Source organism: Chrysochloris asiatica, unplaced genomic scaffold (assembly GCF_000296735.1).
Source record: "Chrysochloris asiatica unplaced genomic scaffold, ChrAsi1.0 scaffold00040, whole genome shotgun sequence".
NCBI lineage: Eukaryota > Metazoa > Chordata > Mammalia > Afrosoricida > Chrysochloridae > Chrysochloris > Chrysochloris asiatica.
The window spans coordinates 12,568,385-12,591,676 of NW_006408558.1; the positions used below are offsets into that span (position 1 = coordinate 12,568,385).

The 23,292-nt window shown below is 58.1% G+C and overlaps 2 protein-coding genes across 2 annotated transcripts; both read right to left on the bottom strand.

The window, feature by feature from the left end:
• Nucleotides 1–6,301: 6,301 nt before the first annotated feature.
• Nucleotides 6,302–7,283, bottom strand: INS (insulin). Its single transcript, XM_006860809.1, has 2 exons — nt 7,097–7,283; nt 6,302–6,435 (listed from the first exon to the last, which is right to left on the bottom strand). Exons 1-2 carry the CDS (start codon nt 7,281–7,283, stop codon nt 6,302–6,304), a joined length of 321 nt encoding a protein of 106 aa, XP_006860871.1.
• A 2,499-nt stretch (nt 7,284–9,782) lies between these two features.
• Nucleotides 9,783–17,561, bottom strand: TH (tyrosine hydroxylase). The gene is made up of 13 exons (XM_006861028.1): nt 17,472–17,561; nt 14,981–15,211; nt 13,422–13,596; nt 13,223–13,311; nt 12,911–12,978; nt 12,591–12,641; nt 12,177–12,322; nt 11,877–12,012; nt 11,712–11,781; nt 11,269–11,325; nt 11,073–11,168; nt 10,734–10,867; nt 9,783–9,942 (listed from the first exon to the last, which is right to left on the bottom strand). Exons 1-13 carry the CDS (start codon nt 17,559–17,561, stop codon nt 9,783–9,785), a joined length of 1,503 nt encoding a protein of 500 aa, XP_006861090.1.
• Between the last annotated feature and the right edge of the window lie 5,731 nt (nt 17,562–23,292).

A 23,292-nucleotide genomic window follows, 5' to 3' on the forward strand; every position in this document is an offset into this window, starting at 1 on the left:
GGCCCTGAAGGGTCTCAGTCTACCCCAGGACTATCACTCCACAAAGATGTTTGAGCAACAGGAACGGGCGGCTACAGTACCTGCAAGGCAGGGCTGGATACATTGGGGTTCAGTGAGTTGGGGGTCTGAAAGCTGTACCCCCAAATGATCAAAGGGGATTTCCTGGTTAGCAAACTGGACACATGACTTAGAGGGTCTACAAGGTGGGGAGAGAAATCACAAAAGGGACAAAACTTGGGGTGAAGGGTTAAGGGACATCTGACAGCAGATCTCCCCTTATTCCAGTGACTCTTAGATCTGTGAGAAAGTCGGCCTTCCTTGGGGTTTTCTCCAGACCCTCGTTTTCGCAAGAAAGAGTTGTGGGACCCCCTTAACCTTCCAAAGTTTCCCCCAACTGCCACGTCGCTGTTAAGTGGCCTTGTGCTGACACCTGGTGGCCATTTCTAGAATTACAGTGACCAGTCCACAGGTTTTAGGCAACAGCGGTTTTGGGGAGGCATCCCAAGGTGTCCTGGTGTGGCGCTGTAGGATCAGCACTGAACCCCAATTTCAACTTGAACTGTGAGGTCAGCGGTTCAAAGTCACCAGCTCCTCCTCGGAAACTATACAGGGTCGCTCGACGGCACTTAACAACAACAGTGGGTCCTGGACGGCGGAAGGGGGACATTTCCCTACAGGGAGAGGGATCTGAGTTTCTTGTCTGACATTTCAGAACTGGAAGGAGCTAGCGAAATGCTTCCCTTTGGGTATCCAGTAGGCATGTAGGGTGTCACGTGGCACGATGGGTCCCCCAGAGCCGCAGGACAACTCTGAGACTAGGAGGAAACCCTGCTCTGAAGTAAGGTCTGGGCTGTTTACAAGGGGCCGGTCAACTGTGTTCTCAACACCCCCGTACCCCCAGCCCTGCGCTGCCCTGCCTAGGAAACAAAGCCGTCCAAAATTGGCCCGGGTCTGACGCCTAGTGGTCACTGTGAGAAACTGCAGCTACAGCTTCAAAAGAAAAAAAAGCCTGACGTTCTGATCAATGAATGTTCCTATTAAGACTGCTAAATCACTGTTGTCGATAAACCAGTACAGCCACTAAGAAAACAACAGGCCACTTTACCAAACATTGGGAGTTTAGAGGGGACAAGGAATCGCTCAGACCTTTGTTTTGCCCCATCTGGGTCTATGTGGTCTGGTTACACTTTCTTGTCAGCCTTGCAGGGGAGGGTACTTGATTCCTGGGCAGCACAGGGTCCCCAATACGCACGTAGGCTGCAAGGCCCCACACAAGAGAGGATCCTGGGAGAGGCCAAATACCGGTGGGGCCCACACCGATTCTGCGAGTTGTGGTTGGTCAAGTGTGAGGAATGGGCAAGAGAGACTCCAGAGAAGGACCTCCAATTCACACCTCAGCTCTGCTGAGGGCCCCTAGTTGACCCGCCTCAGACAAGCCAATCTTGGCCCTCTGTTCCCATCACTATGAAAATGCCCGTGTGCTGGGCACCGAGATCACACTAACAAATGCTAATTATCTCCTCTAGAACTTTCTTTTCTGGGGCTGGCCCTGGAGCCCTACCTGGTCCACCCATCAGAGCAAAGAACGGCAGGAAAGGCTAAGGGTGTCCCTCTCTACCAGCCCAGAGTCAGATTGAATACCTCCAGCAGTGGTCCCAAGGGAGGTGGCACGCAACAGGCCCAGCTTGTCCTTCTGAGCAGCTGTGGTAACGTGACCAGCTCTCCTAACTCACTCGCTGAACGCTCACACCACCAAGCAGCTTACAGCCTGTTGGTTACTTCTTGACAGAAGAGTGAACCGAGGCCCAGAGAGATTAAGTAGTATCCCCGGGTCACACAGCACAAAGGCAGAGCCTGCCTTGGCCAGAGTGACCGTCCTGCTGGCTCGAGGGCACTTGGGGGAATACAAGGCGGCAAAAGACCGGTTGTTTCTGCTTCAGTGCAGCTCCAGCTGTGCAGGGCTGAGTACCACCTGTCTCTATGAATCCGCCGTACCCAGCAAGGGTGGCATGGGTTGGGCCAGGATGCAGCCCTGTAGGAGAAGCACAGGCCATGGATGGACACAGCCTCCTCCTCCAGGCAGCCTCACAGCCCTGCCCCTTCCTGGTACCACTAGGGAGCTGACTTTGAATTGCTGGGACTGGGAAGGGGTGGTCCCATCTCCCCCCACACCCCTCACTGCTGCTTCTCAGAGGTTCGTCCTCCTGTCCAGGCCTGGACTCTTCGCCCCCTCGTTTCCCACAGATGGGTCTGGGTCAGGGTGTGCTCCCTGCAGGCAGCCAAAGAGCCTCCCCATGCCAACACAAGCATGGCAGACCCCAGGGTCCCTCAGAACAGGTTCCCCCCACAGAGCTACCAGCAGACACGGATCCTCACCATCTCTCAGGTCCAGAGACTAAGGTCCAGAGAGGAAGAGGGGCTTTCCTGGGTCACGCAGCAGGTCTGGGCAGCGGCAGGGCTGCCAGACCAGTGGGTGTGGGGAGGGGGCAGCATCCCTGGTGGACATGTAGGACAGGGCTGGACCAGAACCAAGTTCTGACTTTGAAGAACAAAAACGTGCTTCAAGTCACAGCATGGGGGCGCTGGCTCTGTTTTCCCAAAACACAGATGGAAGGGGGTCAAGACGAAGGAATGTGGGGTGCTACTAGCCTTGTCTCAGAGTTCTGCTGAACCAGCAGCCCTGTCCAGCTGGGGCAGGAGGGGGGTTCAGCTTCATCCAAGAACAGAGCCCCCTGCAGCCTTAGCCCCAGAGGTCCTCAGGATTAGACATTCTGGGTGTCTGTGGGGAAGGACACCCCACCCTGGGCAGAGGGACCTGAAGCTCTGGCTACCCTGTACCCCATTGCCTCATTCAGTGCCCAAGCATAGAAATCAGTCAGTCCATAGGGGTGCCTTCCTGGGGCCTGGGCAGTGCCCACTTGCTGCAGATGGGCGGGAAAGAGGGGTTCTGAGCTGAGGGCCAGAAGCAGAGGAGTAAGTGAGGAGTGGGTTGTGGGGTGCTTGAAGGTGCATGGGCTTAGAACAACCCTCCCCCCTCACACCCCTGCCAGTCATCTTCTTCATTTTCTCAAAGGGATCTCCCCCAGTGTTCATGTGGGTGGAGGTCAGAAACAGGAGTGGAAGGGGTGGGGGGAATGAGCGGATACCAGACCACCATTTCTCATCCTCAGGCCCCACATGCCCCAACCTCCAAACATCCTTTCTTCATTTGGTTCTGGCCTGGGGAGACTGGGCCCCAGAGTGACACCCCCCAAATCCCCAGCCTCATGTGGGAACAAGGACGTGACCTTCCAGCTTCAGTGACTGATAGCAATACAAGCCGAACCAGGGGTCCAGCCCCACAGCAAGCCCCAGTTTGTGTTCCCAAATCCCCGCTGGACAAAACTCAGGGAAGGGCCGGGGATGGTCCATGGGGGACAAAGGCTCTGTCTGTCTCTGTCCAGCTGCCCCTCTGGAAGCCTGGGGGTGAGAGGCAGTGAGTGACCCCCATTTCATTGATCATTCTTTTCCACCCAAACCTTACTTCCTCCGAAGTCCAGGTAGCTCTTTACCTGGGCATCGCCACAGCCCTGTGGGTGTCCACTGGTGAGGACACAGGGCCTGCCCATGTCTTCCTCCACCCCCCGAGAGTTCCCTCCGCCAGGAGTGTACCCCCTTACACACACACATACACACAGTCCCCAGGCCCATTAGGAACCAACTCAGCTGGGGGGGGTGGAAAGGGAGCCACAAAAGTGAGGATTTGGCGCCCTCTGCTGCTGCATTTAAGGATGTCTGTTCAAACTAAATCCACCCAGCAAAACCACTGCTCGGAAGGGGCAGCCCTACGTGGGTGTCGAAGGCTGCACATTGGTGTCCACAACCTGACTGGACACAGACATGCCTCTGGTACTGCCAGCCATCTCTCTGGGACCCCCTGCACTGGGTGGGTGGGAGGCTGCCCCCCTGGGCCTGGGTCCTCCCTGGGCACCATAGCCTCTGTGCCCCCTAGGGTCTGCTCAGGACTGGAGACCAGCAAGAACTGGTCAATATTTACTGCTGATAGCATCACCGAAAAGACAAACAAATTATGCCAATGGCTGGCAGACATGCCAGTTCACAGTGCCAGCTCGGATGTTGGGTGCAATCAGGGAGGCCAGCGTGGAGGCAGCTGTACCCATGGTAGATCTTCTTGGGGTGGGAGCAGGGACAGACACCTTGTATCAGGGACAGACCAGCTCTGGGCCCATCTCTCCACCAGGAGCAGGGGTGCCAGACCCCACACTCCACACGCAAGGTATGGGACAAAGAGGTGGGTGTGTATAGGTTCATGTGCAGGGCCAGCATCCCCCAGACCCCACGGGGTGCTGTCCACATCTGTGAGGGGTGCTGGGAAGCATTCAGACCCTCCTCACACCAGGCTCAGATACAGGTGTGGTGCGGCCAGAGGTCAGGATAGCCAGGCTCCAAGGGGAGCAGGGTCTAAGGGTATAAGTCCGGTCTGCCCAATTCCCAGAGGGGTCAGGCAAGGTAGGACAAGGCCAGCCTGGTGAGTGGGGTGGCCCTGGGGGGCTCAAGAAGCCACCCTAACCCCCTGCTACCTGTACTGACCACAAGAGACGTCCCCTCAAGCCCTGGACTACAGGGGTCAGCACCTACAATGGTCTAATCAGTCTCCTTTACCCTTGAACCTTTGACCTTGGACTGCCCCCTGTCCCCTTCTCCCGTGTTCTCATCCTTGTGGTGGGATGGAGAGACCACCCGAGTCCCTGATTCCCACCCCAGGAGGATCTTTTTGAGGGGGATCTTCTGGACAAGGATAGGTCTTGCAGTGGGGGTCAGCTTCGCTGAGTCTATTTTTGGGTGGACAGAACACCCCATCACTGGAGGGGCTGTGAGGTCCCAGGAAGCTTGGTCCTTCCAAGGGGGGTGCTCACATGCCCCGAGTCCACTCAGAGCCTGCAGGCCTGAGATGGACCCCAAATACCTCTGCGCCCTCAAATATGTCTGATCCTCAGACCCCCAAGGGTCTTCTAGCTGGATAGGACTTGCTTTACCAATTGCCCCTGAGGGCAGCCCAATGGGCTGGCAGGCTCCCTGTCCCTGGCTCGGTCATGTCACATACCTCAGCACCTAAGGGACACCAGGGTCTCCACTGAGCAGATGGGGCGGTGTGGGTTCCCCTGGGCTGTCGACTTCAGATCTGGCCACCTCTCTCCTCCTCTTCCGGGTCCACTGTCCACTGGCCTGACCCACTCCAGGGGCGGGACTTTCTGGGGGGCCTGTGACACTTCCTGCTAGAATGGGGGGGGGGTTGTGGCTGAGAAGGGGTCCTTGGGGAACCCCTGGATTGCAGGGGTCTTCCTGGACAACAGGCCTAGTGGTGGATCTGCCCTCCTTCTAGGGCTGGCCTCCGAGTGACAGTGTCTGCCTGGACACAGATGCCCAGCCCTGGGTCAGCTGCCCAGGTCAGCTCAGGTGGGGCCTTCAGGGGAGGTGTTGATTGGTTTGGCCTGGGCAACTGGCAGGCTAGCCAGGTCTCAGGGCAGCCAGGGTCACCCACTGACCCCCTGCTCGCCTCTGCCACCTGGCTTCCGGCTGGGCTGGGTGCCCAGGATGGTCAGCTCAGTGGGTACTGGAATGAGGCTGGGGGCTCAGGGTCCCCGGGCTCCATCAGGACCCCACAAGACCTGAATGTGGTACGGCCTTGTCCTCAGGGCACATGGCACAATTGAAGCGGCCATCCCGTTTTTGGCTAAAGGAGTCTGGTCGGTGAGCCTGGCTTCTGGGTCCTGGCCCTGCTCTGGGGCTCCACACAGCCCCCCAGCCCTGGGAGGAACTGGTTCTGTGGGGTCTGCCTCTCTGCTCTGGGACAACCTGGCTTCCTCATTCCCTGCAGGGCACTAGCTGGACCCGACAGGGCAGCCCTGCCCTAACCCACACTGACTTGGTCACAAATAGAATGTAGGGGTGGGAGGAAGCTCAAAAATGTTTTCTCTTATGTAAAACTAATGTTCTCCCATGTAAACTATCACATAATTCGCAGTAAAACATTTTTTTAAAATGTTTTCTCTTTTCTCAAAAATTCTGTGAGAGTCCAGGGTCCTAGAGCAGAGCCATCCAGGACCCTTGACAGCCCTTCTCTGGGAGCGTGAGGAGGGGGCTCTGTGACTGAAGAGTGACGGTGTTGAGGACCCCCTCAGTGTCTCTGTGTGCCCTGCCCACCTGCCCACCTGCCCGCCCTTCCCACACCTGAGCCGCACAGACAACAGACACACCGGAGCTGGTTCCGGCGTTTATTGGGTCTGGGGTCCATGTGGCCCTAGTTGCAGTAATTCTCCAGCTGGTACAGAGAGCAGACGCTGGTACAACACTGCTCCACGATGCCTCGCTGCTGCCTGGACCCCGCCACCTCGAAGGGCTGCAGGCCATCCGCGCCCAGCCCCACCTCCCCGGCTGTGGGAAGAGAGACAGAACCGAGGTCAGACGGAGGGGCACCCCCACACCTGCGCCTAGCATAGTCCTGGGCCCTACTTTTCTGCTCAGCTCCGGGGACAGGGGCCCCAGGGGTGGACATGGAGGCCTAAGAACCCTTAGTCCAGCTTTCTGCCACCACTGCCCCTGAGTCCCCAGGCAATGCCACAGCTGGGACCCCAGAAGGTGCCGACACGGGCCTCCCGATCACCTGGCACCAAACCTGCCAGCCATCCTTGGGACAGACCCCTTCCACAGAGACACAGAATAAATTAAACTAAAAGTTCTTGTGCTCAGTTGGTCCCCCTCTAGAACGATGCCACCCAATAGCCCCCTTATGACACCTAAGACCCCAGGCCACCAGGGTACCACCCCTCTCTGAAGCTGCTGCTGTCCTGGGCAGCACAGAGGACACTGGTTTGAGGGGTCACCCTCAGGGAGAGCAGCTGGATGGGAGGGGAGGGGAGCCAGGCTCTGAGAGCCACCGGCTATGGATGGTGTGGCCCTCAGTTCCCAACACGTCCACTCCAGGCTCTCAGCTCAGCCTGGAGGGAGTAACAAGGAGCTCTTCCCTTCTGGGCCAGATGCCCACCCTCGCCCCTCTGCCCTTGCCCAGGAAAAGATGCTGGTGTGGGGAGCTCACCTTGCGGATCCTCCACATCCCTGCGTGTCTTGGGGGTATAGAAGAAACCTCGCTCCCCGCACACCAGGTACAGCGCCTCCACCAGGTGGGAACCACACAGGTGCTGGTTGACAAAGGCCCTGGCAGGGGGTGGCACCCCAACGGCCAGCAGGGCCAGCAGTGGGAGAAGACGCATCCACAGAGCCATGACAAGAGCAGCGACCTGTGTACACTCCACCTGGAACAGCCAGCACTCAGCCCTGAGAGCCCCCGGAGAGGAGACCAGCCCCCTGTCCCCTTAGAAAGGGCCAGCCTGGACCCAGGACCCCCGGGAGAAGAGCCCAGCCCCTGCCCCCTTACCAAGGGCCAGCCTGGACCCAAGACCCAGGACCCCTGGAAGAGGAGCCCAGTCCCCTGCCCCTTACAAAGAACCAGCCTGGGGCCCAGGACCCACACAGACCTGCTTGCTGATAACTGCAGTTGCAGTAGTTTGGACAGCTGGGGCCTTCTGTATCCATTGGCTTTATAGCTCCTCTAAGCCCACCTTCCAGCCCATTAGGGCCTCAGGGGCATGGGTGGCAGATGGCCGGCCGGGGGCTGAGGTGGCACTTTCTGGTTCATTTCCCTGAAGTTGGACCTGTGGCCACGTCCCTGGTTGTCAGCACCTCTCCTTTGAAGGGTCATTAACGTCCTAATGAAGGACTTGATGGCCAAGCCTCCCTGACCCAGCGGGGGGCAAGACTTCAGCAGAGTAGATCCCCCAGTCTGCCCCCCACCAGGTTTCCACATCAATCTGGAGAGCTGAGTGGGGAGGGCCTTGCCCCTGGGATTCTGTGCCCCCAAGCCCCCAGTAGGGGGCCAGTGAAAAAGAGGAAGACCCCCAATGAGATGGACTGACACAGTGGCAGGTACAATGGGCTCAAAGAGGACAGTTGTGAGGATGGCATAGATCCGGGCAGGATTTCATTCTGCAGTGTAGAGGGTCATTAGGACTCGGAGGGGGCTTGGTGGTACCTAACAACAAGCTGTACCCCCCTAAAGTGAACACAGTGTCCCCTCTCAGGGCCATGGGGGAGGAGGCCAGGATAGCTTCTACAATTCCATCCCAGGACAGGGCTGTGGGACCCCTACAGGACGGCTCTGCTTCCCTTGGTCTGGTGTGTCATCTTTAAAGTGGGGGAGCATGACCCTCACTATGTAGTGGCCAAGACCAGACACCCTTAGATCTTAACCTGCCCCCCCACACAGATCCTATGTACTTCGCCCACCCCTGGGCAGCTTAGCTTTAGGGTGTCCTGGGATGTGCCCCTCAAGACAAACCCCTCACCCTATGGATGATGGCAGATTGAGCACAGCCCACCTCCATCCCCACCCCAGCTCCAAGAACCTGGAACAGGAAGCCATGTCTTGCTCCCATCCCAGACCGATAGGACTTTTTGTGCCTGTCTGTCCCTGCCACCCTGGTTTCCCACAGCCCACCAGCAGGAACCTGGCAGGATTCCTGGGGCTATGATTTTGTAAGGGAGCCCACCACACACAGGCCTCTGTGGAGGGGCCAGTAGTTCCCTGCAGACATCCCCACTGCCCAATGAGGGCTGTCCAGGAAAGGGTGGCGGGGGTGGGGAAGATTGGAGATGCTGCCCATCCCCAAGGTCTCCATGAGGTCAGAGTCCTTAGAAAGGGACCCCGGTTAGCACTTCCTGAGCTGCAGGGGCAAAAACACTGGACGGCTGACCACAGACTTGATGGAAGGGAGGGCTTTTACATTTAAGTAGGAGTTTGCCAGGATAAAACATGCCAAGGATTTAAGAGTCAGGAGCTTGTCAGCCTCTGTGTCAGCTGTAGACGCTTAGGAGAAGGGTGCCTTGCAAAGGGTCTCCAAGATCCAGAGTAAGCAGGTAGGGTAGAGGGTACCCAGACTGAGGGGGCTGGAATGGGCTGCGTTAAAAACATCCAGAGCCCACTGCCTTGCTGGGGAGACCAAAATCCATCACAGTTCACAGTCTTGCTTTCTTCAGAACACATTTTGAGGTGCATCTATAGGTTGCTTGTTGCCCCCAAATCTTGTTCCATGGCCAGGCTTTTATAGTGGGGGGAGGAGGCCAGAAGGGCCGGGACAGAAGGACAAGCTGTCCACCCTTCATGTCCCTATTCCTCTGAGTCTCTTGAAAGCCAGCATCCTGCCCTCTACCTATTGGGGCCTGGTGTGGAACACAGGACACAGCTGTAGCCTCCCTCAGCACAGGTTTATCCTGCCCCCAGGCCCACGTAGCTGACCCCAGAGAGATGGGTCACCCATCTCCAGCCTCCTCAAACATGGCAGAGCCCCTGGGGGGTCCGAGCTGGCAGAGTACTTTGGGCCAGAGCAGGGAGCGGGGACTCCACTTGACCTGGGCCTCCTCCCTCATGACAAATCAGGGAGGAGGCGGGGTACCCTGGAGGGACCAGCCCTTGGAGCCCCACCAGGCAGAAGAATCACCCCAAGAAGGCACACGAGAATGCTTTCTGCCTTTTATTGGGATTTGAGGGGCAGCCCCCACCACCCGGGCCCCATGGACAGTAGCACAGATGGACACCACACCTGGATGGACGGAGCTGAGAAGTGGGCGAGTAGGGGCGTAGGGGCCAGCAAGCGGTGGGGGTGGGGGTGGGGATAGCGCGATCTGGGGTGGGCCACGCAGGCCGGCAGAGTGAGGGTCTCCCGCGCCTAGCGGATGGTGCTCAGTGCGTTGCCCAGGGTCTGCAGCTCGTCCTGGACGGCCTCCAGCGAGCGCCGGATGGAGCGGGGGCTGTCCAGCACCTCGATGGACAGTGTGTACGGGTCAAATCGCACGGAGAAGGGGCGCTGGATGCGCGCGGCGTAGGTCCTGGGGAACGCCGGGGCTCAGACCTCCCCAGACCCATCTGCCAGCGCATCCCTGTCACTAACCACAGACGAGGTGGGAGACCGAGACCCACCCAGGCCCGGCACCGCCCCCCAGGTTCGGTTCCCCTCGCCTTCCTTCGCCATGAAGCCCACTTGACTGTCCCCTGGAGGGCCCCCAGGTCTGCCCCTGTCCCTAAGCTTCTGTGGGATCCAGCCCAGGCACCCGCGGGACTCCACAGGAACCTGGGCAGGCACCAAGGTGGCTGCCCCCTCGTGGTCACTACTGGTCACTACACCCCCGCAGCTGGTGGTTGTGTGCCGTGGAATCAGTCGGTTCCGACTCATAGTGACCCTGTACAGGGTTTCCGAGGCTGTAAATCTTTACGGGAACAGAAAGCCTCATCTTTCTCCCGCGGAAGAGCTGGTAGTTTCAAACTGCTGACTTTGAGGTTAGCAGCCTGACTCGTAATCACTACGTGACCAGAGCTGTCCCCTAGTTTCTGCTCCGTTACCAAGCCCTGACCACCTCTCCCACCTAAACCCCATCCTCCCCATCCCAACCAGGGAGCCGGAGGCTGAGGGGACCCCAGTGTCCTTAGAATCCTCCTCCTGGAAGCCTGGTCCGCCCCCAGTCCGCCTGTCCCCCCTCCCCAGACTTCTTGGGGGTTTTGCTCATGGGGGGGGGGGGTGTGTGGATGAAGCTGATGCAAAGGGCATTATAACGAGGGTCAGTCTCCTAAGTGGGGCTTGCAGTCCAGGCGGGCTCCCCCATTCCAGGGTGGGGGTCTCTACCTCAGCTTGTCGCGGGCATCGCAAAAGCTCTCAGACACGAAGTACACAGACTGGTAGGTCTGGTCCTGATAGGGCTGTACGGCTGCCTCGTCGGGGTCGAAGGGTCGCACCTCAGGCTCCTCCGACAAGGAGTGCTGTGGGGAACCCCGGTCACCCAAGGCCCCAGGGAGCAGGCGTTCTAGAGTGGGGAGCTGGTCTGGCCCCAGGTGACTGTCATCCTCCCAGACCCTCCACAGTCCGAGGACTGTGGGCAGCTTCATTCCCCACTCGGGATGCACCGGGTGCCAGGATAACAGGGCCGGCTGAGTCACCCTCCCTGCTGGGACCCCATGGGCTCACCAGGAGCTCCCCGTAGGAGGACAGCAGCCCCGCGCCATAAGCCTTTACTTCACCATTCTGTCTGCACAGCCCAAATTCCACCGTGAACCAGTATAGCTGGAGGTATGAGGAGGCTCAGTCACCCACGGACAACGACCGAGGCCCCTCTCCCCCAAACAGATGTGGCTCTCGGCCCGACGGAGTGCTCAGAACCCACCGTGGACAGCTTTTCAATCTCTTCATCTGATGCTCCCAGAGATGCAAGGCCAATGTCCTGGGGAGGAAAGATAAGGCTGAATCGGGAATGACAGGGTGCAGTGGGATGAAGCGGGGTGCTGGGATATCAGCAGCCCCCTCCAGGGGATCTCCTAGAAGCTGCCCAGGGTGCTCTGTACCGCCCTCACCCACACTCATCCCAACCAGCCATTCAGCACAGTGTAATGCTGTTCCGTGGGTGGCCAGAAGGTGGCAGCAGAGGCCGCGGGCGGTCAGTGCAGTCCCCAGGGTGGGGGAAAAAAGATGATTCCCTTTGCTTTTATGGACGTCCTGGTCCACAGGGGTCTCCCCTACTCCAGGGAGTCCGTGCCCTCGGTGCCGACAGAACTGAGGCAGCGGCCCCCTCACTTGGTGTCAGCCCCACCGTGTCCAGGGTTGACGCACCTGGGAGAACTGCGCGAAGGTCCTGTTGGCCAGCATGGGCACGTGCCCCAGGAGCTCGTGGCAGCAGTCCCTGCGGAGGGGAGGAGGAGGGATGGGGGGATCGCAGACCCCCAAACTCTGTCTGCACCTCCCCCTTCCCCGGGGACCCGGTGGCGAGGCACTCACGGCTCGGGGGAGTGCATGGGCGAGGACGCGTGGCGGATGTATTGGGTGCACTGGAACACACGGAAGGCCAGGCTGGCCAGGAAGTCCCGAGCAGACAGCAGGCCGGCTACGGGCCGGAGCTGGAAGCCTGTCCGCTCTGCAACGGGTCACACATGGTGGTCAGGGGAGACGTGGGTCTGGGGGTGATGAGCTAGGTGTCTGGGGGTGGGTAGGTAGGGATGGCCTAGGGTGGCGTGGCCCTTCGGCCATACGATGGGAGTCTTCTGGGGTGGGGGAGACTCAGGCAGACAGTGGGCACACCCTTCAGGAATCGAGACACGTCCTCCAGCTGAGGAATGTTATCCTCACGGTAGCCACTGAAGCGCTCCAGCAGTTCAAATGCGTCCAGGTGCTCACGGCAGGCGTGGGTGGCATAGAGCCCCTTCAGTGTGGTGTAGACCTCCTTCCTGTAGGGGAGGGGCTCAGGCCTCTACAGCTCCTGGCCCCTCCCGCCAGCTCTAGAGCCCTTCCCTCACCCTGTCTGGGCCCACACACGCCCTCCACGACCCTAAGAGCCTTTGCCGGAAGCCTGGGGGACCCCAAGGGATGGGAAGTCATGGGAGGGGCTGACCCTGGGCTCCCTGGGGTTGACCCAAGATGGGGGGCAGCTTCTGCCTCCAGGGTTCAGCAAGTCCCTCCATCCGACCCCAGCTTCACCCCGTTACTGGGTCTCACCACGTGGCCACTTCCTCAGCTGTGTACTCCACTCGAGGAATCGGGTCGCCACTGGGGGAAGGGGTCGTGGTCAGCCTTTGCCCCCCTTACCCCCGGGGAAGGCAGGGTAGGTAGGAGGCTGCCTCAGAACTTTACCATGACCTGGCTGGTCAGCTTCAGAAGTCACTTGACCTCTCTGTGCCTCAGTTTCCTCAACTATGACTTAGGGACACTGTCAACACCCCTGCCCCTAAGTTCTTATAGAAAAGGGACAAGATGAGGAAGATGGCCTCCCCCTTGCTCTCATCCCCTCTTCCTGCCCAGCGGGCAGGTGTCCTTACTGCCGGTACTGGAAGGCTATATCGGCGATCAGCTTCCTGCGTTGCCTGTAAGCCTGATCCGAGAAACCCTGTGGACACACAGACAGCTGTCAGGGGCTCCCTGACCGCCCCCCCCCAGGCCCTGACCCCCAGCTCCCCGTTACTGGTACAGGCTGGATGCCTCAGCTGGTCTCAGTGGTTCCTTTGGTGCACCAGGCAGGAGACCAACCAACCTCCTCCTGGAAGCGAGGGCCAGCTGGGGTCCACGCCCATCCTACCACTCACAGACATAGGACCCCCCAGTGGGGGCAGGAGACCTGGGGAATCACTCACTGGGTGGTCCAAGTCCAGGTCTGGGTCAAACTTAGTGACCAGGTGGTGGCATTGATCCAGTTCAGAGACTTTCTTGGGGAACCAGGGAACTGCAGGGAAGCAGAGACAGAGGTAGGGTGAGTGTGGAGCCTGGCTCTCCATGGGGTCCCCTGGAGCCCTGTCCTGGAAGGAGTTTCTGCCCTTGGTCCCAAGGCCTCACCCTTGTCCTCTCTGACGCCCCGCAGGTCCTCGGACACCCGGCGCACAGAGCTGAGCAGTGTGGCCAGATTGGCACTGGGCACCTCACAGCGGACGAAGTACTCCAGGTGGGGGCTCCCACCCCAAGGCCTGGTGGCTGGCCGAGTCTCCAGGTGATGGATTTTGGCTTCAAAAGTCTTAGGAGGCAGGGCAGGAGAGAAGGGTCTCTGCTCAGCCCAGCCGGCCACACTAAGACCCTCTCGCAGTCCTCACCCACTGCCCTGCCAGCCCCAGTGGGAGGACTGATCCCATAAGAGACCACCATAGAGGCCTCACTGCCTTTCTGGGCAGACCAAGCCCTGAAATGTCCTTCTATCCCTGGTGGTTTCATGCAGGCTCCCCCCCCGGCCATGAGCAGTCTGGGGGGACACCCAGAGCAGCTGCTGTGTGCCCCTGTGTCCCCCACCGCCTGTCACACGGCAGCAGGGCGCCGCCGTGGCTACAACCCCTCGGACAAACAGCCATGTGCTGAGCAGCCACAAGTCCGGTTCTAATGTCATTTGGGACCTTCTGCTGAGAGTCAGGTCTCCGGCTGCCCAGTCCAGTGACCACAGCAGCTAATGCAATAGACAGTCACATTGGCCCTGGACCCGGCCAGGGTGGGGGGAGGGCACACAGGCCCCTGCTGTGCTGCCCAGGCTGGGCCCACCTGTTCCCCATATCATGTGATAGGCAGAGGGGCCAATGAGCAAGCCTGGGACATAGGCTCAGGACTGGGTTCAGGGGTGGTGATGGGTCCCTGGGTTATCCATAGTCCCCGGTGTGTAAACCTCAGTCCTTGTATATTTGAACTGAGGATCCTAGGAACTGCTCATGGCTTGGGCAGCTACACTACCCTTGGGGACACACATATGTCTGTAGGTGCATGTGTGCATGCATGTCCACACACCAATACGCACATGTGTACCTATGTGTGTGTGTGTGTGTGCATGTTTGCAGAGTACCTATGCATGTGGTTGTGGGCAAGTATGCTGTGTGCATATGTGTGTATAATGACATGTATAATATGCAGCACTATGGAGAATTACACGTGCATGTGTGCTGTGTGTGTGTACACACGCATGTTGTGTGTTGACTGTATATGTGTGCACATGTTGTTAAATGCCGCCAAGTCAGTCCCTTGTATAGGGTTTTGGAGGAGCAGCTGGTGGGTTTGTACCCCCAATCTGTGTCTCATAGTCCAGTGCTGACCCTACAGCTCACCAGATGGCTATGTATACACACACCTGTATGTGTGTATATACATGTGTGATATGTGCCCTTGCTGGTGTATGCATGGTACTGTAGGTGTGTGGACATATCACAGATGTGCACATATGCAGTGCATGTATGGTGTGTTTACATTCATATGCATGCATGGCACTGTACATGTGTGTACACGTGCTAGCATGCACCATTTGTGTGCACATGTGTGTGTGGTGTGTGTGCATATGTGCACATGTGTGGACAGTGTCCATGTTCATGCACATGTGTGTTGTGTGTTGTGTGTGTGTGAGTGCAGACGCTGTCTTCAGACCTCACCTCAAACACCTTCACCACATGTGACAGGGGTGCCGGCTTGGTGTTCCGCAGGGAGAAGAGCAGGTTCAGCAGGGCCCGGCCGTCCTTCTCCTGAAAGGGCACAGTCTCCAGGGCCTCACCGGGTTCCGAACAGGATGCTGCCGCTGCAGCTGCCGCCGCCACCACCGCCGCCTCCCTCTCCTTGCGAGCATCCTCAATCAGACTCTGCCGCCGGCCGATGAACCGTGGGGACTGTGGGGACAGGTACCAGCTCATGGTCACTCACCAGAGCTCATCCCTGGAAACCACTGATGGCCACAGGGGGTCTGCACACAGGACACCCAAGGGACACATAGGGATGCCCAGCCTAGCTCTCATTGCAAGCTGTCTCCTGTAGTGTGGCACTGAAGGGTCAGCAAGATGGCGGTTCAAACCCACCGACTACTCCTCGGAAATCCTATACAGGGTCGTTAGAGTCAGAACTGACTCAACAGCACTTAACCAGAAAACAACGGAATTGTGCTCTGGGCTCCTGGTCTGCAGACACAGAAGCTGAGACCCGTGGGGCCTATGCTGGCTGCATGCTCCCTACGGTGTCACCTCTGTCCCCAGGCCTGGCCCTAACTGGATTAGATGGCAGGAAGAGTGACTCAGGGCTGTGTCTCCCTCCACCCCCAAGGTGGATAGCAGCCAGCCCCAGGGGAGGGTCAGGGACCAGGCCAGGCTCATCCCAAGTCCCACTCCCGCCCTACCCCAGGGCCCTTCCTCAACCAGGCCTTGGAGGTATGACCCTTCCAACACCCAGAGCTGAAGGGTGAGGCTAAGCCTCAGCCACCACTGACCCATGCCACCCTTCTACATGTCCTATCCCCCCAGGGCTGTGTGTCACTCCTCTGCCCCCCATCAAAGCTCTGGTCACAGGGTGTCATGTGTCTGTCCCTGAGTCCTGCTGAGCTGAGACCCCACCCCGCTGGCACACACAAGTCTCAGTTCCTGCTGGTCCCTCTGCGTGAAGGAAGACTGAGCTCCCTCCTTCGGCCTTTGGGACCATGGGCATTAGGGCTAAAGGAGTGGAAAAGCCCAGAGTCCGGCTTTACCTGGGGAGTGGACACAGCCAGGAGGTCTGGGAGACAGGGTAGGAAGGGACCCCATGGGGAGGGCATCATATTGGAAACCAAGGGTTTGAAGAAATAAAATATCTCTAACCATCAAAAGCCCATTCCACATGTTCTGGGAGCTGACGATTCTGTCTCTGGGGGTGAACAGGGACTTTTCCCTCCTCACAGCTAAGGAGGGCTCCTGAGTCTAATCAACCAAAGGGGCCAACTTGGTGGGCACGGCACAGCCCCTTGTTCTGAGGGTATCAGTGAGGCCATGGGTAGCAGGACACGAGAGGTGGGGTGCAAACAGAGACACATACAGAGCATGTGGATGAGCATGGAAGAGTGGGTGGGTGAGTGGGAGAGTGGGTGGGTAGATGAGTAGATGCGTAGGAAGGTGGAGGCGTAGATGGCTGAGTGGATGGATGCATGGGTGGGTGGATGGATATACTTGTGGGTGAATGAGTGGGTGGATGGAACGGTGGGAGGGTCGATGAGTGGATGGGTAGGAGGGTGGAGGGGTGGAGGGGCGATGTATGTAAATTTGTTGTTGTTGTTGTTGTCAGGTGCCATCGAGTCAGAACCGACTCATAGCGACCCCATGCACAGCAGAATGAAACAATGCTCGATCCTGGGCCAACCTCACTACCGCTGCCACACCCGACGCCATCAATGATGCCACCTGGCTGATCCATCTCGTTGGAGGTCTTCCTCTTTTTCTCTGACCCTCCACCCTATGTAAATAAGCTTATACATATGGATGTATGTATAGATGGGTGAGTATGTGGGTGGGTGGGTGAGTATATGTATGTATATGTGATGAATGGATGGAGGGATGGGTGGGTAAGTGTATGTAAGTGTGGATGGATGGATGGAAGGATGGATGGGTGTATGTAAGTGTGGGTGGGTGGGTAGGTGGGTGGAAGGGACCTCCCGAAAGACCCCACCCTCAGCCTCATCAGGGCCTGGACTGCTGCCTCCCTAGACAGGCACGTCCCCACCCAGTTGCTGACCAGGGCAGTGGGGACAGTCAGGAAGAAGGCCAGAGGAGAGTCTTGTGACCGTGGCCTGTCTTGCTCCCGGGGGGGGGATCCCTTCTCAAGCCTTCAGGAAGGTGAACCCTTCTGAGTCCTGTTTCCAAGTTTCAGAAGGAAACTCATCTTCCCCAAGACAAGCCAAGATACAGACAAACCCCAACAGCCCTGAGAGGGACAAGCACACGAGACATACACACACAGACTCAGGGTCCAGTTTCATGCACCCCAAGAGGAAGCCAGGGACACTGCTTCCTAACATAGGGGCTCTAAGACCCCACGCTGCCCCAGGTCCAGAGCTGGTGTGGACGCTGAGCCCGGGAGGGACCCAGGCACCTGACCCTGCTCGACTGCTCTGGTGCCCACATACCCTCTTACCATGATGGCCTCTGCCTGTTTGGCATCCAGCTCGGACACTGCCCGTCGGAAGCCCTTAGCCTGCGGTGAGGCGGCGTTGGGGGTAGGCATGGCTGCGAAGTCCTGCTCCAACTCCGCAGCCCTCTGCCCACAGCCTCTTATAGGCAGAGCTGACGTCAGAGCCCCTGTGGGCCCCCTCCCTGCATCCCCCTCTGCCTCCGCTCCCTGCTGCTGCGCCCAAGGGCAGCGGGGTGGGCACGCGGGAGGCGGCAGAGGGAGGGCTCTGTCCCATTAAATCTAATTGCATCCTCAGTACAGACACCAGGCGGGTCGCAGTGGCCTGTGAGTCACACTCATGAGCCGAGGGCAAGGGGCTTCTCACGTTCTGCAGGAGAGGGGCAGTGGGGGTCCATGCCCTCACACAGGGGGCCTGGGTGCATGGTCAGGGGCTAGTGCAGCTGACCCTGGACCCTCAAGTCAATGGCCCAGAACAAAGGTACCTAGGCTCAAACCCGGAACCCATCCTCTGGTGAGTCTTGTTCAGAAGACTGTTGATCTCAAGTGTCCCCATAGGGTCCCACCAGCAGGCTGATACCTTCAGCAGGGGTGTCTCTCACTGCCTACTCCCTCCACACCTTCTACACTGAGCACTTGTACCCAGATTCCAAGGCACATTCAGTAGGACCCAGAAAGTTCCAGAAGGAGCCTGCACACTGGAGTCCAGTGTAAAGGACAGGCCGGGGGTTCGGGAGAAGGGCCATGGTTTCACTCTGAGATCTCCCCACCCAGATGAAATGGGGGTGGGTGCTGGGCTCTGCCCCCCCCCCCACCACCACCAGGGAGAGTTCTCTGTTGTGGGACCAGTTAGCGCAGCCTCAGGGCAGAAACCCTGAAAACAGAGTAGGGATCAAAGGGAGACATGGTGCCCTGGTACAGAGCATCGGGCACCCCCAAATCCACCAGCTTCATGCTGCTCTTCACCAGCAGCACCCCAACTTTCCTTCATCCACTGCACCCTTCCTCACTGGCCAGTCCTTCTCAAACACCTCTTGGACCCCCTGAGATTTGTCTTCCCCCGCTATGGTCCTCCAGGGGTAGCAGACTGCAGGAACCCCCAAACTGAAGCTATGTTCCAGCCCCCTGCACCCCTTGAAGTTCCAAGAGTCTCTCACTTTGCCCCTCCAGGGTGGGCTTCTGGGGACCCCTTAGGGACAGAGATCCAGCCTTGCCCCCAGCCAGCTCTGCTTGTTTGTTCAGAGATGGGGGGCAGGAAGGGGAGTCTCACAATAGATGTGGACTTAACCTTTCAGCAAATGTTTCCACCGACACAGATATTGGATTTTAATTCGTGGCCTACCTGAGCCGGGAGCGCTGTGTAAGGAGCTAAGCCTCTCAGTTCCCCTTGGAGGCGGCTCTGGGGACCCCAGGCCCAGTCAGTTTCCCCCTGCAGGAAGCCCGGGAAACAGCAATGAGGGGGACAGTGGGCTGGGGACCCAGGGCTGGGGACCCAGGGCTGGGCAGGGTTCTCTGGGGGCCAAGGTCAGGGATGATGGGGAGCAGAGTCCTCCAAGCCAGGAGAGTGGTTTTCAGGGAATGTTAGAGGCGGGCACTGGTGAAGGGGGGACAAGCACCTGCCCAGGACCACGAGAGTTCCACTCTGAGCGACCTGGAAGCCTTTAGCACCTACTCCCTGAACCCAGGTTCTGCCCCTCGCACTATAGTCTCTCCCCTCCCAACATTCAAATAATTCCAGGCACCCCCCATCTGCTGAATGGTGCTCCAAGATTTACCATCTTCTTGTGTGGAGCAGGAAAGCGCAGGGTTTAACAGGCCACGGTGACAACAGGCTTCCGTATCCACACTGCAGCAAGGAGCAGGCTTGTGACTCGCCTGGTCTCCATGTGTGCCTGGGGGCACCCCTCCTGCCCTCCTCAGGCCCTCAAGTCAATGGCCCGGAACAGAGGTGCCTAGTGGAGGGAGACAGAGCACCACATCCTGGTCTCAGAGTGGCCCAAGGGGTGACAAGCCTCAGGTGCACCTCCCCTCCCCCCCAGTCCTGGCAGTCCCCAGTCTAAGTGGGTATGTGGGCTGATGGGTGCATGGTGGGTGGGGAGTGAGTATATGGTTGAGTAAGTGGGTGGGCATGCTCCCCAGAAACCCAGGGTCAGTGGTTACTTCCAGTAGCTTTCAGCAGCAAATGATCCAAGTTAGCCAGCAGTGCCTGATCCCTCATGTGGTCACCTGTGTGGTACCCACACTCACACAGAACTGCTCTCACACACAGTCGCACACAGACATGTACATACAACCACACTACACAGAACTGCTCACACACACGGTCACACACAGACAGAACTGCTCACATACACAGTCACACACACACAGAACTGCTCACACACATGGTCACACACAGAACTGCTCACACACACGGTCACACTCACACAGAACTGCTCACACACACGTTCACACACACACAGAACTGCTCACACACACGGTCACACTCACACAGAACTGCTCACACACACACGGTCACACTCACACAGAACTGCTCATACACACAGTCACACACACACACAGAGAACTGCTCACACACGGTCACACACAGACATGCTCACACATCCTTATCCACACACAGAGACATGCTCACACATACAAACCCACACGTACACAGGCACTCACACACAGAGACACGCTCACATGCACAGAGTGTCATGCAGAGACATGCTAACCTCACACATACACACACATGGTCAAACACACACTAGAGCCCCTCGTCCCTGGGTGGTACTTGTCCCTCTGACCATGTCCTGGAGGCCACAGTGCCCTGAGAAGGTGGGGACAGCAAGGCCTTCATCCTGTCCCTGTAGAGTGCACAAGCCCAACAGACTTGGGGGGCATAGTGGAGGGAGTCTTAGGGCCCCCCCCCGCCCCCCAGCCTTAACCTGCCTGCAGGCTCCAGGTGCTTGGGGACAGACAGGGAGGAAGAGAGCCTGTCACTGTCAGCACTAAATGTCAGAGCAATTAGCCCTAACGAGGCCATCTGATGGTGTTGAGCAGCCAGGCAGCCAAGGGGGGCGCAGAGAAGTATCTACAAGGTGGGATCTAGTTCTGCCTCCCGGTCGATGGGATGCACTTAGAGATAATTGGGCAATTTGAAGTCAGTCAAAGGGGCTCAAGCTGCTGGCTGACAGGATGTGGGAGATATGGGGTGGGGCCAGTGGGCAGGTCACCATGGTCTTCACACCCGAACAACCCCCAACACTCCCATGACCCATGTCCCCTGCTCCTGCTGACCCCTTCTCCTAACCACATCCTGGTCAGACCCTCAGGCTCAGGGGCCTCTGCCTCCTACAGGCAAACCACCCTGTTGGCTTCTTCTGCGGTCTTTCTGGGCTGGATGGAAGCTGATGTCTGTCCCTATGCACAGTGCTGGCATGGGGTGGGGGGAAAGGCCAGGGCTCAGCCCCAGGGTCTGTCACCCTCCCACTCCCCTGCCCCATACACCTAGAGTGGGGGCGTCAGACACTCAGGCCTCAGCCTTCAAACCCCACAGGCTAGGGGCATCACAGCTCCCATAACTCAACCTCAGTCTGTTCACCAAGGCCCATCCCAGGAAGCTGGTGGAGGAGAGTCCATCTGGATCCAGGTCAATCTCTGGACCCGGACAGGAATCCCATCTCAGGCTGGGCCTGAGGTGCTGGGCAGGGTGCACTGCACTGGAAGATGACCCCCACAAAGAGGAGGTTCCACACTCCGGGAGCAGCCATGGAACCACACCTGCTTCTCAGAAGGCCGTCTTCCAGGTGAGGGGAGCCAGGTGGACAGCGGCAGGGAGGGATGGAGGGACAGGTTACAGGAAGCCAGCCAGAGATCACCATAACTCTGCTATCCACACACCAACCTGAGGGGAAGAGGCGCCTCTAAGCTTACTGAGCACCCCACATTTTTTGGTATCGGGTATACCCCTTGCATGTCTTCAATTCAGGACTGAGGGTGGCTTGGAAGTGTGGCACCTGCATTTCGTTGGTTCCCCAGCATCACTGGAAGACCACACGGCAGACATGGGGACGCTAGGATCAAGAACAGCACCCTTAGTTGTGCATAGTTAGTGTCTGCTCACAATTTCACTTGGGGTGTGTGCGTGTGTGAAGTGCATGTGTGAGTGTGTGCATGCATTCATGAGTCTATATGCATGCATGCTTCTTCATGTGTGCATTTGTGTGTCTGTATTCATGTGTGTGCTTGTGTGAGTGTGCATGTGAGTGGACTGAATGTATGTGCTTTGTGCACATGCTTGTGCACGTGTGTGCGTGGTCATGTGTGCACTCATGCATCTGTATGCATGTGTGCTGGTGAGCTGTGGGTGTGTGCACATGCTTGTACATGTGTGCACTCATATGTCTGTGCATGTATGTTTGTGCAAGTGACTTATGTGCATACATACTTGTGCAAATGTATGGGATGTTTATGTATTCATGCATTCATGTGTGCCTGCATACATGTATGTGCAGGTGCGCATGCAAGTGCACATGCATGTATGTTATGTGTGTCATGTACATATGTTCATGTGCAACAATGTGCACAGGTATCTGTGCATGTTTGCACATGTGTGCACTCTGTATGTGTGTGTGTACACAGATACAGTGATAAGCAGGGTGACTTCCTGACCCCTGTGTTCTCTCCAGATACATCACAGTGTCACAGCCAAGACCTCTAGATGGCCATGATCCCACCAGGCCACTCTCAGTGCCTATGGTCTCCCTCCAGACTCCCCTCCTCATTTTGGGCCAGTGACTCACTCTGAGTGCTGTGCCCCCCACCCCAGCACACCTTCCACTGTTTCTGACAAATCAGCTAGATGAAAAGCAGTGAGAGAGACGTTCACTTCTTGTTAGTCACTCATGGGCTGGCGGTGGCAGCTGTATTTTGACAGCAATCATGTCTAATTACAGGACCACTGTCCCCTCCAGCGGTCTGCACCGTGCTATGGGTCCAGATCCCCGTCACCTACCCACGCGTGGAGCCTGAAGGAGCCCAGGGCTTCTGGTGACCAGGACCGCCTTGTGTCACGCCCCATCATCGCCTTGGGTTCCTGCTGACACAAAGGTGCTACGTGGGAGCCCAACTTCCAGCCCCCTCCTGCCCTCCACCACAGCACTAGGTAGCCCTGGGTGTCATTAGCAGATTTAGAATGACCAAAACAGAGGCTTGTCCTGCTTGACATGGCCTAGGCCCGGGAGGACAGACGCCAATGGAATGGACAGAAGGCAGCAGAGGCCAGGGGCCATCAGTGTTGTCCCTGAAGGCCACCCCCCCCATGTCCTGTTCTGCCACCCCCCAAGGCCCTGCTCCCAGAGCATGCCCACCCCCATGGGAGCATGCCCACCCCACAGAAAGTCGACTCCAGCCCACATTGACATTGTATGGGTTAGATGGGGACCACTTGACTGTATTATATTTTGGAGGAGAAACGATTCCCTTTCTTTGGCTCTGGAAGTGCACCCACAGGCAGGGTGACTGAGGCAAGATGGGGAGGGGCCCCCCCCCCCCCCGGGCTCTCTCCAGCCCCTGCCACTGTTGGCATCACCTTCTCCAAACCCGTCACAACCTGCCCCTCCCTGACCTGGAGACCAAGTGGGAGATCGGGGTGGTCTGAAGGGAGCTGGAGTGAACCTTGATTAGAGTTTCCTCCTCCACTGGCTGGGGGCTTGCAGGGGGCATCTCAACCCACCTCCATGCCCCTGCCTGGTGCCCCTGCCTGGCCCAAGTCCCAAGGCAGCCTGCTACGTGGCCACTGCAGCCAAGGGGCCCCGCCCGCTGACATTTCCAGTACCGCCTGGGG

Excerpts from the sequence above, each read along its gene's own strand:
- INS (XM_006860809.1), bottom strand. The coding sequence starts at position 7,283 with ATGGCTCTGTGGATGCGTCTTCTCCCACTGCTGGCCCTGCTGGCCGTT. Across the intron at positions 6,436-7,096 it reads GGATGTGGAGGATCCGCAAG|CCGGGGAGGTGGGGCTGGGC; the intron begins GTGAGCTCCCCA and ends CTCTTCCCACAG.
- TH (XM_006861028.1), bottom strand. The coding sequence starts at position 17,561 with ATGCCTACCCCCAACGCCGCCTCACCGCAGGCTAAGGGCTTCCGACGG. Across the intron at positions 13,312-13,421 it reads GGGCGTCAGAGAGGACAAGG|TTCCCTGGTTCCCCAAGAAA; the intron begins GTGAGGCCTTGG and ends GCTTCCCTGCAG. Across the intron at positions 10,868-11,072 it reads CCTCCTACGGGGAGCTCCTG|CACTCCTTGTCGGAGGAGCC; the intron begins GTGAGCCCATGG and ends GGTTCCCCACAG.